This window comes from Orcinus orca, chromosome 19, assembly GCF_937001465.1.
Source record: "Orcinus orca chromosome 19, mOrcOrc1.1, whole genome shotgun sequence".
Classification (NCBI taxonomy): domain Eukaryota; kingdom Metazoa; phylum Chordata; class Mammalia; order Artiodactyla; family Delphinidae; genus Orcinus; species Orcinus orca.
Window position 1 is genome coordinate 43,077,206 of NC_064577.1, and position 13,943 is coordinate 43,091,148.

Below are 13,943 nucleotides of genomic sequence, written 5' to 3' on the forward strand. Positions count from 1 at the left end.
CCTGGACCAGCACCTGGGAATCATAAATTCTTAGGGCCTTCTGCAGCTCTGAATCAGAAACTGTGCTTTAACACAGTGACCCCCAACCTTTTTGGCACCAGGGATTAAAGACAATTTTTCCACAGATGGTTGTGGGGGATGGTTCAGGCGGTAACACGAGCGATGGGGAGCGGCAGATGAAGCTTCGCTCGCTCGCCCGCTGGTCCAAGGCCCAGGCACTGGGGACCCCTGCTTTAACAAGCCCCCCAGAGTCTAATGGAGGCTAAAGTTTAGGAACTACTTGCTTATTAGGGCATCTGCTACAGGTTGCAAGCTGGAATCACTTGGGGAACTTTTCGAAAAAAGAGGTGCCCCAGCCCCTTTAAAAGGCCAGATAAATCAGGGATGGGATCAAAATACCTGTGTTTTAGAAGCTCCCTAGGTGACTAATATGCAGCTAAGGTTAAGAAACACTGATGTGGGGACTCCCCTGGTGGCGCAGTGGTTAAGAATCCACCTGCCGATGCAGGGGACATGGGTTCAGGCCCTGGTCCGGGAAGATCCCACATGCCACGGAGCAACTGAGCCCGTGTGCCACAACTACTGAGCCTGTGCTCTAGAGCCCGTGAGCCACAGCTACCGAGGCTGTGTGCCACAACTACTGAAGCCCGCGTGCCTAGAGCCCGTGCTTCACAACAAGAGAAGCCACCGCAATCAGAAGCCTGAGCACCGCAACAAAGAGGAGCCCCCGTTCACCGCAACTAGAGAAAGCCCGCGCGCAGCAACAAAGACCCAACGCAGCCAAAAATAAAAAATAAAAAAAACACACACAAAAAAGAAACACTGATGTGCAAGGATATTACTTATGGACACTTGGCCAAATTTCTACCTGAAACAAAGAAGATTTAAGCGTTTTCCGAGAGTTGAGTAAAAAGGATGCTAGGCTTTGGAGTCAAATGGAACATGGGTTGACATCTTTGCCCTATCACAAAGTGGCCCTGGGCAAGTTATTTAACTCGTTAAACAAGGATAATTAATGTATATTACCTTGAGTCAATATGATGATTAAATTTTAGAATGTGTAAAGCACTTTGTGCAGGGCCTAGCACACAGCAGGTACCCAACAAGTCATTTGTAGATACTATCCCCACTGGTGGACCGGTGGAGCACGCTGCAAGTCAAGAAAACCTGAGGGCTGAGCTATACCCCGAGTAGCTATTTGTAACTGCCCAACTGGGGACAGAGATCTGTGGTAAAACACTCAAAGAAGCAGGAGTGAAAGAAAATCTTTTATTTAAAAAAAAGAAAAAAAGTGGGCTCTGGGAAGAACAGAGTTAGTCCATCCGGGCCTTCAGTGTCCTCGTGGTGATTTTGTCCTTCTCACTGCAGAGGGAGAAAGTCACAGAACATCTACACCCATTCTAGACTGCAGAACAAACTAGAACAGCTGTCCTAACTCTGGGGTTAACTGTTTTGCCCACGTTACACTAATGTTAGCTTGTTTTCCTGGCCTGTGGTGAGGAAGGGGAGAATGGAGAAACTTCCATAGGTGGAGCCGTCAAGAGTTGGGATGATTCAGGGCTGGAGTGTGAAGCGCTCCAAAACAGGGAAGGAGCTCCCCAGGCCTAGAGAGCAAGTAACTGAGGAAGGAGGTGTGGTGTTTCACTCCAGTGAAGGGAAAAGATCCTTGGGGTGGTAAATTGTCTGTATTAGCCGCAACCTGTTTTTCACGGTAATTAAGCAGGTTACCCCATAACAAAAGGGTCCAAATGCTTGTTCTGGGAGGTTCCCAAGGAAAGCTGTTGGGAGGATACCAGGTTCCTGGTGACAGCCCCAAATAAGCAAGAGGGAAAGAGGGTGGCAGTTAGGCATCCGGCTGGGGGGTTGGAAAACACTCCCAGGGCTCAGCACACCACACAGTTGTGGGTTCCATGCTGGTGTGAGCTGGGAGAGGAGAGGAGCCACCCAGGATTTATTCTGATCAATCTGCAGTAGCTCTGCTGGGGCTCATCCCCACAAAGGTCCCTGAGACTTTGGGGACAGTGCTCAGGAAGGAAAGAAATGTCTATTGTGAGCAAGGGGAGGAGACTCGGGGACACAGAGCCTCACCAGACGGAGGCCAGGGGAATCTGGGTAGGCTCCCACCTTAGCTGCCACCCTTAGGAAGCATAGATTTCTGCTATCCCGGGCCTGCTGCAAGCGCACTTCTTATTTCACACCTGACTAGGGGGCTGGGAAGATGGGGTGTTTGTGCAGGAGGGGAGAGGCACGTGTCTGCAGAGCTTCTAGACTTCTCCCAGTGCACACTTACATGATGTGAACAATGACTCCCATGCCTGACACCGCATCCCTGTCCACAGCATTCAGCATGGCTTGTGAGATGGTTTCAAACAGGTGTTCTGGGTCCTGCCGACAGAGCAGAAACCTTTCAATCCCCAGAGCCTTGGACCCTCACTTGGTCTGGCCCCTTAACTCTCTCTTCTCTAGGCTCAAGGTGCCCAGCTCTGGCCCCTCCCGTGTCTGGAGTGAGGGATGGTTCCCTGGATGCGAGAAGCCCCCTCACCTCCTTCTCAGAAGGCAGCAAGGTTACATAAGATACAGTTCAAGCCCTGCACTTCCTCCGCTAACCAGCATTGTGACCTTGAGCAAGTCAATGTCCCTTCGCTAAGCCTCAATTCCTCTTCTGTAAAATGGGGGAAGAATCCCCGTGGCTCCTATGTGCTTTACCAGCTATCTCATGGACTCTCCTCCTGGGTGGCTCAGAGGTACTGCACAACTCAACCTGTCCAACCATGAACCCATTTCCCCCCAAACCTGTTGCATCCACCACATCCTCTATCTTGGTTGGCTTAGCTAGAAAACTCAAGTGTCCTCAGCATCTCCACCTCCCTCACTTCTGTTTTAAGTGACCAAGTACTCTAGACTCTGGCTGCCCCGCTCCCCCACTGCCACTCTCTTTGCTCAGGACCTCAGCGCCACACCGACCTGCAGGCCTCTGGTGCCTCAGGTCTCTTACTGCCTTTGACACCATGTCAGAAGAAAAAGTTCCAATGAGGTATCACCTCTCACCAGTTAGAACAGGCATCATCAGAAAATCTACAAAAAACAAATGCTGGAGAGGGTGTGGAGAAAAGGGAACCCTCTTGCACTGCTGGTGGGAATGTAAATTAATACAGCCACTATGGAGAACAGTATGGAGGTTCCTTAAAAAACTAAAAATAGGGGCTTCCCTGGTGGCGCAGTGGTTGAGAGTCCGCCTGCCGATGCAGGGGACATGGGTTCGTGCCCCGGTCTGGGAAGATCCTACATGCCGCGGAGCGGCTGGGCTCCTGAGCCATAGCCGCTGAGCCTGCGCGTCCGGAGCCTGTGCTCCGCAACGCGATAAGCCACAACAGTGAGAGGCCTGCGTACCGCAAAAAAAAAAAAAAAAAAAAAACTAAAAATAGAACTACCATATGACCCAGCGATCCCACTACTGGGCATCTACCCTGAGAAAACCATAATTCAGAAAGAGTCGTGTACCAAAATGTTCACTGCAGCTCTATTTACAATAGCCAGGTAGGTCATGGAAGCAACCTAAATGCCCATCGACAGACGAATGGATAAAGAAGATGTGGTACATATATACAATGGAATATTACTCAGCCATAAAAAGGAACGAAACTGGATCATTTGTAGAGACGTGGATGGATCTAGAGACTGTCATACAGAGTGAAGTCAGAAAGAGAAAAACAAACAAATATCGTATAATAACGCATATATGTGGAACCTAGAAAAATGGTACGGATAAACCAGTTTGCAGGGCAGAAATAAAGACACAGATGCAGAGAACTCATGTATGGACACCAAGGGGGGAAAGCGGGGTGTGGGGGGCGGGTGGTGGTGGGACGAACTGGGAGATTGGGATTGACATGCATACACTAATATGTATAAAATGGATAACTAATGAGAACCTGCTATATAAAAAATAAAATTCAAAAAAAAAAAAAGTTCCAACTGCTTGGCGTGGCATCCAAGGCATTTCCGAGTCTCATCCTGATTTCACTCTCCTCCTTCCTCTCACCCCACATTCTGCCCACACGCCAGCGGCCACAGCAAGCTCTCTCCAGTCACTGAACACACTGGGCCCCTCCTGTACTTCTGACCTTTGCACAGGCTGCTCCTTCTGCCAGCCAGGCCCTTTCTTTCCTCCTGTTCCTGGCAAACTTCATTTCAGCAGGTATCTGTGGGTCTGTCTTATTTCATTAGACTGCAATAAGCCCTCGAAGACAGACTATCTGGTTTCCCCGGAGCCTGGCAGAGCTGGCACGACAGCCGACCCTGTCAGGTACTGTTCCAATCTTCCCAGGTGATTTCCTCACACCACCACTCATAAAATAGATTCTGTTATTATCCCCATTTTACAGCTAAGGAAGTGGAGGCACAGAGAAGCAAAGTGACTTACCCTGAACATAACTAATGAGATGGTAGGTGGATCTGGGTTTCCAACCCAGACAACCTGACTCCACAGCCCATTCTCCTGAGCTGCCTGCCCCTAACCCTATACCTTGTTAAATGTGTGTTCAATGAATGGATATGAGAACCCTGTAAACCCAACGTGGGGAATTATTTGTTGTTGTAGCAAATATCTGACTGAGGTCTCTTCATGGAAGGTGCTCTCCCTGGGAGCCAAGGCCCTGGCAGATGGAGTTTCTGGATGCCCTTCCAAGGCTCAGAAGCTGTGGCTTTCTTTCCTACCTGCACCATTCTTCCCATTACCTGCCAGGTAAACACATTTTCCCCTGATGGCCAAGGGGTGGGCACCTGAGAACCCAGCCCTGCTCCATGCCACCAACTCACCATGTTGGGTTCCCAGAGGGACTCGCACATCCCGTACATTTGTTCAGTGCAGGTACCACTGACTACAAAGTCTTCAGTCACCATGGGGCAGCCGATAAGGTCTAGAGAGCAAATGAAGGGCTTAAAGGTCTTCGGGTCCAATCCAGCAATGACTGGCTCAGTGTAGTAGGGCCCAAACCTGTGGGGGCCAGGAGCAGAGAGAGAAAGTGGAGCTCAAGAACATTCACTTTCCTGTTCAGGCCTGTTCAGACAAGGCCCCGGCCCAGACCCAGGGAGGAAAGTGGAGGGCCCGTTTGGGACAATCCCCTTTCCCCCTCTCCTGGCATCTAGCAATGCTCTAAGACTTTTTCTTCTTTTTTCTGACACTTACCTTCATATCCTCCTCACCCCAACCCTCTCTTCCTCTTCCTTTCTTTGGGAATTCTGTTGTTGTTTTTTTAACCTACTCTCCCTATTCTCATTCAGGTCCTATCACCATTCAATCTTCTATTTATACACCTATACCTTTACTCCTTTCAAAAAAGGATTTGAAGCAGTTTGTAGAAAAAACACTGAAAAATAAAACCAAACCGCTAAAACATAATGCCATTTGCAGCAACATGGATGGACCTAGAGATTACCATACTAAGTGAAGTAAGGCAGAAAAAGAAAGACAAATACCATATGATATCACTTATGTGGAATCTAAAATATGACACAAATGAACTTATTTATGAAACAGAAACAGACTCACAGACATAGAAAACAAACTTATGGTTACCAAAGGGGAAAGGGAGTGGGGAGGGATAAATTAAGAGTTTAGGATTAGCAGATACACACTACTATATATAAGATAGATAAACAAAGCCCTACTATATAGCACAGGGAACTATATTCAATATCCTGTAATAAACCATAATGGAAAAGAATATGAAAAACAATATGTATATATAGGTATAACTGAATCACTTTGCTGTACCAGAAACTAACACAACATTGTAAATCAACTATACTTCAATTAATTTAAAAAAAAAAAAGTCCTTCCTATGCACCAACTAAAGAAAAAAACAACCCCAAAATCAAGAATACAAGACACTCAGACAAAATACAAAGTTTTGTTCTGAGTCTCCCAGCAGACAAAGCAAAGAAGGATACTCAGTGAGCTGGGTTATTTTCATTGTTTGCCATTAGGAAATAATAGCTTATCAGAAACTTGTTCTAGACACTGAGCTTTAAGAAGAATCAATCTTAGGGATATTTAGATAGAAAATAGAAAATACTCAAAAAGTAATAGCCACTATCCTCAATAGAAACAGTAAGTAAACAGACATTTTCCATGTCTTATATCAGCTCTCAGTAATTTCTACGGGCATGATCTTAAGTTACAACTCTGTAAAAAATAATTCTAAATAAAAAAATAATAATTGTAAGGTGGAGGAAGAGGTTGGAGTAGCGTGCTTTGATCTGGCATTTCTCAAACAGATCCCTAGGTATCAAATTTCTCTAACAAATCTTAAATTTTGTATTTTCCTCTCAATAAACTGAAAACAAAGTTAATATAAGAATGTCCTGTATTATCTGGGTAACAACCTTAAAACTAAATACAACATGGCTCAGGGCCTGCGTTTGTACTTCCAGTCGTGTCGATGTCACGGTACCACCTAAAGGTCAGTGTTTCACAGAGGTGCTTGGATGGATTCTCTGGGGTCCATGAGAAGTTATTTACTTTAAAAAGGGTCTGTACATGGCTCAATTTTGCAAATCACTGTATTAGCCTATCCTGCTGGAAAATCAATGATTTTGGTTGGGCTTGTAGAGAAAGCTCCTGGTTACAGTAGCTGAGAATCTAGAATTTTCCAGGTCAGCTTCAATGTCCTGTATTTTTATTATGAGTAAACATGAGCCATTAAATATATACCAAAATGTGAGTTAATCTGTACAACTTTGTAAGACTTCCTCCCTATATCTGAAACTAATATAATATTGTAAATCAATTACACCTAAATTAAAAAAGAAAAAAAGAAAGAAAAATAAAGACCTCTCCCCCCACCCCCGTGAACCAGTTTTTTAAAATCTCTTGGGGCTTCCCTGGTGGCGCAGTGGTTGAGAGTCCGCCTGCCGATGCAGGGGACACGGGTTCGTGCCCCGATCCGGGAAGATCCCACGTGCCGCGGAGCGGCTGGGCCCGTGAGCCATGGCTGCTGAGCCTGCACGTCTGGAGCCTGTGCTCCGCAACGGGAGAGGCCACAACAGTGAGAGGCCCGTGTACCGCAAAAAAAAAGAAAAAAAAAAGATCTTTTGTTAAGCCTTTCTCAATTTGGGATTTTGATAAACATGGTTACTACATATGGCAGACAATTCATAGCTGAGAATATTAACATAAACCTAAAAAAAAGGTAACCATTTGTTTTGTTTATTTTTTAATAGTAAAAAGACAATAATATTGCTCCAGGTATGGAAATGGCAAAAACTTAGTTTTGAAAGCTAAAGAGTACTTTTGCAACTTTTCTATAAAGTCTAAAATTATTTCAAAATATAAAGTTAAAAAAAAAAAGGAAAGAAAAAAAGCTTAACCTGTCTTCTTGCCACCCAGTCTTTTTTTTTTTAATGGCCATTTTTTTCTTTTCTTATTGGAGTATAGTTGCTTTACAATGTTGTGTTAGTTTCTGCTGTACAATGAAATGAATCAGCTATATGTATACATATATCCCCTCCTTTTTGGATTTCCTTCCCATTTAGGTCACCACAGAGCATTAAGTAGAGTTCCCTGTGCTATACAGTAGGTTCTCATTAGTTATCTGTTTTATACATAGTAGTATATATATGTCAATCCTAATCTCCCAATTCATCCCACCCCTCCTTTCCCCATTTGGTGTCCATACGTTTGTTCTCTACATCTGTGTCTCTATTTCTGCCTACAAATAGGTTCATCTGTACTATTTTTGTAGATTCCACATATATGCTTTAATATACGGTATTTCTTTTTCTCTTTCTGACTTACTTCACTCTGTGTGACAGTCTCTAGGTCCATCCACGTCTCTGCAAATGGCACAGATTTGTTCCTTCTTATGGCTGAGTAATATTCCATTTTATATATGTACCACATCTTCTTTATCCATTCCTCTGTTGATGGACATTTAGGTTACTTCCATGTCTTGGCTATTGTACATAGCGCTGTAGTGAACACTGGGGTGCATGTATCTTTTTTTAAGGAACTTCCATACTGTTCTCCATAGTGGCTGTATCAATTTACATTCCCATTTGCCACCCAGTTCTGCCCAGAGGTGGGTGGGGAAAGTACTTACAGGGTTCTCCCTTCAATTTCATCCCAGCTTCTGCACTGAATTCTACAGTTAGGAGCCCCTTCTTTTCTCAACATAAAGTCCTCAAATGTCAAAAGTTAACATACCCAATTCCTAGGTTCCATGTATTCCAGAGTATCTAATGACAACAGAATAAGCTCTTGGATAAGGGTGGCTCCTGGCTGGGAGACGCCAGGGCACACTTTGGTAGCGTTAATTTTGTTTCCTGGGAGCAACTTCACTTGCTGCTTGCATTCCCTGTCTTCTTCTGAAGTAGCCCTTTCTTTCCTATTTGGTTGTTAGGTCCACAGAAAAGACTCAGAAAATAAGGATACTATCCAGCAAATAAGAAATGAGTCAAGGAGGACGAATCTCCTTCCTGGGTGCCCCCTCCATACTACTTGCCCAATCAAAGGTCTCTGCATTCCCCGAGTCCCAGGCTACATTTCTACTCACCGTTTCTCGTACAAGAGGTTGGCCACCATGCTCATGAGAGTGTAAGGCTTGATCTGCCGACCTTCCTTCAGCTCATACAGGTTCAGCCGGAACTTGAGGCGCTGGGCACTGTGGTAAAAGGAGAAAAGTGAGTTAGTAAGTCATTGCTGAATGTCCCCTGGTGTCTGCCTCATGGAGGTCAGGAGGTGCCTAAGGAGACAGACAATCCCAGCCCCTGCTGAGACTCCTCCCCATCTGCCAGATTTTCTTCTGATTTTCTTACCGGAAGTCCAGCCTCACATCCGCTTTTCAGTCTTGTCCAACACTTCTACCCATAAACATGCCACTCTGCTAACCTTTTTCTCATACTTTTTTTTAGGGTGAGAAAAGGGGAGTTAAGAAGTGGATTCTCCCCCCACTTTTTTGAGGAATAGTTTATACAGTACACTCTGGGTAGGAGTCTGCCTGCAGACATAATGATGGCGGCTTACAGTAGAAAGAGCAGTGAACTGAGAGAGCTGACCTGGGCTAAGCCTTCATCTTACCACTTAAGTTTTCCATCCCTAAGATAGGGACAAAGTAAGTCACCTTATTTTGTGAGATAATGTATGGGTGTTAATAAGCAGCAGCTGCTGCTAATGGACTGAAAGGCGCCTAAGAAAGCAGGCCGCACCTCCTCCAGTCCCATCTCAGAGCCCAGGGATAGGCCCTGCAGGGAACAGACCAGTGACATACATGCTGGAAGCAGAGCAATGAGTAACAGGACACCAGAACAAAGAGCCTTAGACACGACCTAAGCATCACACAGGTGAGGAAACTGAGGCCCAGCCAAGGTAGCAATTACTGCCCACAAACATGCAAACTCGGTGAGAAGAGGCTCCTGAAAAAAAGGAAATAGTGTGAAGGGAACAGCAGTGACTGGAGAGAGGAAGGCTGATGGGGGCCTTCATACCGACAGGAATGCTAAGCCGTCATTCTCTGATTCCACCAACAATGGAAAAAAAGGGCTGGTTGGGTTAGATTTCAGGAAGAATTTCCAAAATATATGTTCTTGAGACTTTAGAGAGGTTTAAGGGAAATGAAAGAGAAAACTTTCTGACAAGCTCCCACCCACCTTAGTGAACTATCAATCTTCTAAGAACAAAGTCCAGGAACTGCTGCTCCTTAGGCCACCTGTGACCACATCTTCCCTCTTGAAACGTTGACCCTCTTTTCCACTGGCCTCTCTTCTTCCCCAACTGACTGCTGAATATACAGTTCAGCTCTGGAGCTGCAGCTTACTTTTTCCCTCTGTGTATTCTGTCTCTCCAGAATCTGTTCCCATAGATTTAACAAATCACCAATGCCTATCCAGCCCTGAGATATAATCTCAAGACCCCAACTGCTCAGAAGATGTTTCTACTTGGCTTGCCTTGTCCCTTTAAAATTGGTATCAAAATCAAAGTCGTCACCTTTCCCCTAAAACCAGTCTTCCCAATTCCCGTATTTCAGTCAACATGCTCAAAACAGAAATCACCTTTAAAACACTTCTGGATTGCCTACATGCCAAGTACTAGAATAGATACTAATAACAAATAAAAAAGACACGAACCCCGACTTCAACGGTTAACTCTTTGGCCTCACAATATCCAAGTAGCCACTAAGGTTGGTCAGCAACAACTCTCAGAAATGCCTTCTTTTCCTTTCCCACCTCACCACCCCATCAGAACCACAACCTTCACACCCGGACCATCACAAGAGCCACCTATTTCATCTCCCAGACTCTCCCTTCTCTCACAGAACCACTGTCAACTAGGTAACTGCTCTAGCAGTTAATAAGGGTTAGTTATCTTATTATGGGTTAGTTATCTTTCTGTATGCCTGCCTTTTCTCCCAACTAGACCTGAAGTTCTTTAGGGGCTGAGCATGGGCTTTGGCCTCAGAGATTGGGATCCTGGGGGTCATTCATTAGCTTACATCTTGGGCAATACACTCTCTGTGACCCTCAGTTTCCTCATCTGCAAAATGGGACAACATGGTAACGTGGTTAAGAGGATTAAAGTCCATGGATGTAAGGTGCTTTCCACCGTGTCTGGCACAAAGTAAATGCTGCTAAGTTGGTTAGGATACCACTCTATCGCTTACGGTGTTCGGCAAAGTCTCAGATTCACTGATGTTGTTTAGTAGATGACTAACACCCACGCCACTCGAGCCGCTAGGCAAGAATGGTCCAAGAAGAAGCCTGGGTGTAGGTGGGAACCCCCGACACTTACACTGTCTGGACGTCGGTGGCGAGCCCGGCCAGGCCGATGTACAGCCGGTCGCCCATGGGAAAGATCTTCTGGAAGTCCGTGGTCACCATCTGGGCCTGGATCCCGAAGCGCCTGTCGGCAGCGATGGCCACACAGTTCTTCCCCTTCATGGCCATGACGGCCCCTCCGTTATAGGACATAATAGACTGAAACAGAGCGGAAGGGCTCAGCGCGCGGGGCCAAACGCGGCCCGGCGCAGCTCCTGATTCGGAGGCTCCTGTACGCATCGTCCTCCACTCTGGAGGCGCCTGGATGCCCTGAACTCCAGCTCTGAGATTAACGCTGGGAGGCTGCGAGGAGCCCCATTCCCTGCCTCGGTCCTCACCGCGGTCCGCTCCCCCTTCAAACTGGAGCCGCTTCCTTCAATCGACCACCAGGCCTCTACGCCTCCCAAACTCCCCATGACACCCCTCCCCATTCCTCAATCCCTACCCCGTGTCCCTTCTCCTTGCTCCCCACCTCACCATGATTGCCGCGTATTAGGACCTCCAATAGCCACAATTCCAGCAAACCTGCTACGGGCCTCGCTGCGCAACCACTCTCGCTGCTTTGTCTCTATTGGCTGGGAGGCCGACCCTTCCGGGACAATTTGGCTTCCTATTGGCTCTATATCTTTGTCAGTCATCAGACAGGAGTTTGGTTGAGAAGCCAAAACCAAGGTGAGGAAAGCGCAAAGTGAAAAGTCACTCTCGGTGCGGAAGAGCCCGGCGTCGCGGTGCAAGCTGGTATAGCGGTGGACTCAGTCTCTGGGCGCAGGAGACGCCGGCCGGAGTCTGCGCCCACGTGGGCTAGTGAAACCCAAGATAAGGGCCTTTGGCTCCAGTGAAGGGCCACGGGGTTGGTTAAGAGCACGCTGTGTGGGTCGGGCATATTACTCATGAAGTTTGTTTCATTTATTCATTCCAGAAATCCTTACATCTGTTGTATGCCAGGCACCATGCTAGGCTCTGGACATGCACTGGGCATGTGCCTAGTATTTAAGAGGTGCCCGTAAAGTGCGTATTTACTCTTGCGAGGAGGGAGGGGCACAGGGAGGGTGTCGCGGGTATTCAGCGGCTGCAGGGATTGGGCTGCAAAGGGGACGTTTGGAAGCCGAGGGTGGTTCTGCTTTGGGGGACTCTCAGCAGGTCGACTTCACGTATCCCCAATATCAGATCACCCTAAAGAGGGACATCACGGGCTTCCCCAACTTTAAGATCCAGAGGAGGCAGGCGACGATTTCCGCCACCCCCGAGCCAATGGAGGGGAGGCGAGCACGTCCCGCCTGTTCCCCTCCCCAGATCCGGACCCTTCTTTGGGTTTGACTTCTTTAGTCCGGTTATGGAATTTCCGAGTTCTGCGCTGTCGCAGGCTCACTCCCATTGACTCGGCTCACTGCGACACGGGTAGTTACCACCGTCTCTGTGGCGCAATCGGTTAGCGCGTTCGGCTGTTAACCGAAAGGTTGGTGGTTCGAGCCCACCCAGGGACGCTATCCACTTTTTTTCCACCCTGAAAAGGAAAACCTAAATGAATTATTCTCCCAACCGCTGTAAAGCCAAATTTTGTATTGAAATAGCGGACAACACTTTTTCTATAGCTAATCAGAGGGTCGTTGTGACTGAAAATTCGTTGTTGTTCCGTTAATGACGGGATAATGTCTCCAGCACTTCCCTCCTCCGCCTACCTCCCACCCCGCCCCCAAGCTGGATTGCAGGAAAGGCAAAGACAGGTTTTTGTCTCACCATGCAATACGTTTAACGTTGCATTTTTCGTAGGATTAAAAATGAATTTGCAGTGGAGGTTGAACAGTTTTACATTGTCTGCTTCAATCAATGTTACAATATCGAAATATTACATTTGGAAAGGAATAAAGTAGTGCGAGAGACAAAGGCAGCGACAAATTGAGGGATGAACAGAAAGGTGAGAAAGGAAGAACACAGCTGTGATATACGGAGAGAGACAGAAAGAGGGGACACGACAGAGAAATAGGCGGGTGAGTGGAAGGAAGACCCGGAAAAAAGGAGAGAGGGAAAAGAGAAGCAGTTAATATGAGAAGCATGAGGAAAAATAAATCAACAACAAAAAAACAGGTTTTTTTCTAGAAATACAGAGACGTGGGGAAGAGGATGGGGAAATAGAAGCAGAATCTGACAAAGGACATTGTTTTGGGGAGAGAGAAGAGTAAAGAACACAGTTAAAGATAGTCATAATATCACTAGAGGAGCTGCCCTCTCCTACCATTGCCATCCTCTTCCAGGAGATCTTATCCTCGCAGTATCTCTTCGTATATGTGCTGGAAATAATTACTAGATTCCTGAGTTCCTGCCTTCTGGAAACTTCTAGTCTATGACACACACAGTGACTCTTCTGATGAAGAGTTTGTCAGCTAGGTGACCTCCTGAAATACTACAACTAACCCAATGGAGGGGAAGCTTTGGCATCTCACGTCCGCCAGAGGTGTCTCCCTGGGCTGGGAGTGGGAGCCTCCGTTTTTAAGTGGAGCTAAGCTAAGGACTCTCTCAAGCAGTTCCCTTCCACATTTGGTGCCTCCTCAAGACTGGGCTCAGAGGAAGCCTCTCTCAAAGCCTTCCCCAGTGCTCACCCACCCTTACCTCGAGCTTACAGGGGCGGGGGTGGGGGGCGGTAAGTGGCAAACGGAAGGATACACAGTGCCCATGAAAGCTAACGGGACAGGCTGCGTAACCCTCCCGCTTGCCCCCGCCGGCCTGTGAACACCCTGTGGGGCAAAAGCCCGGCTCATCAGCTTTATATTCCCTGCGCTTAGTGTAGTCTTTGACAATGGCACAGGACAGGTACTTCTTTGTCGGGAAACCTGGGAACTTCAGAAGTGAGAAAGGTTTGGTCAGAGGTTCTCCTGATAAAGCCAGAAAGGCCAGGGATATGGGGACTGGAAAGTGATGGAAGTGATTAAAATGAAGCTTTAGTGGGTAGTGGGGTCTTCTGTCTTGTGTTTTTGCTCGTGATTGGCGCTTAATAACTGAGGAACAAATGAACGGATTCCCAGTGAGCACGGTCGTCCCCTTGGGCAGCACTCCAGGATTAAAGGGCTGCAGTGGGGACTCAGAGGGACGTCAGCCTTCTTCCCAGTAGCTGATCTCCTCCCACCTTCATCCAA

At 47.0% G+C, this 13,943-nt stretch overlaps 1 protein-coding gene and 1 non-coding gene across 2 annotated transcripts; one reads left to right on the forward strand and one right to left on the reverse strand.

The window, feature by feature from the left end:
* Window positions 1-1,255: 1,255 nt before the first annotated feature.
* On the reverse strand, window positions 1,256-11,436 carry PSMB3 (proteasome 20S subunit beta 3). The gene is made up of 6 exons (XM_004282706.4): window positions 11,290-11,436; window positions 10,787-10,971; window positions 8,556-8,663; window positions 4,819-4,996; window positions 2,291-2,385; window positions 1,256-1,362 (listed from the first exon to the last, which is right to left on the reverse strand). Exons 1-6 carry the CDS (start codon window positions 11,290-11,292, stop codon window positions 1,314-1,316), a joined length of 618 nt encoding a protein of 205 aa, XP_004282754.1. The 5' UTR covers window positions 11,293-11,436; the 3' UTR covers window positions 1,256-1,313.
* Window positions 11,437-12,222: 786 nt separating this feature from the next.
* On the forward strand, window positions 12,223-12,296 carry TRNAN-GUU (transfer RNA asparagine (anticodon GUU)). The gene has a single exon. It is a non-coding gene; the product is annotated as a tRNA-Asn (tRNA).
* Window positions 12,297-13,943: the final 1,647 nt, after the last annotated feature.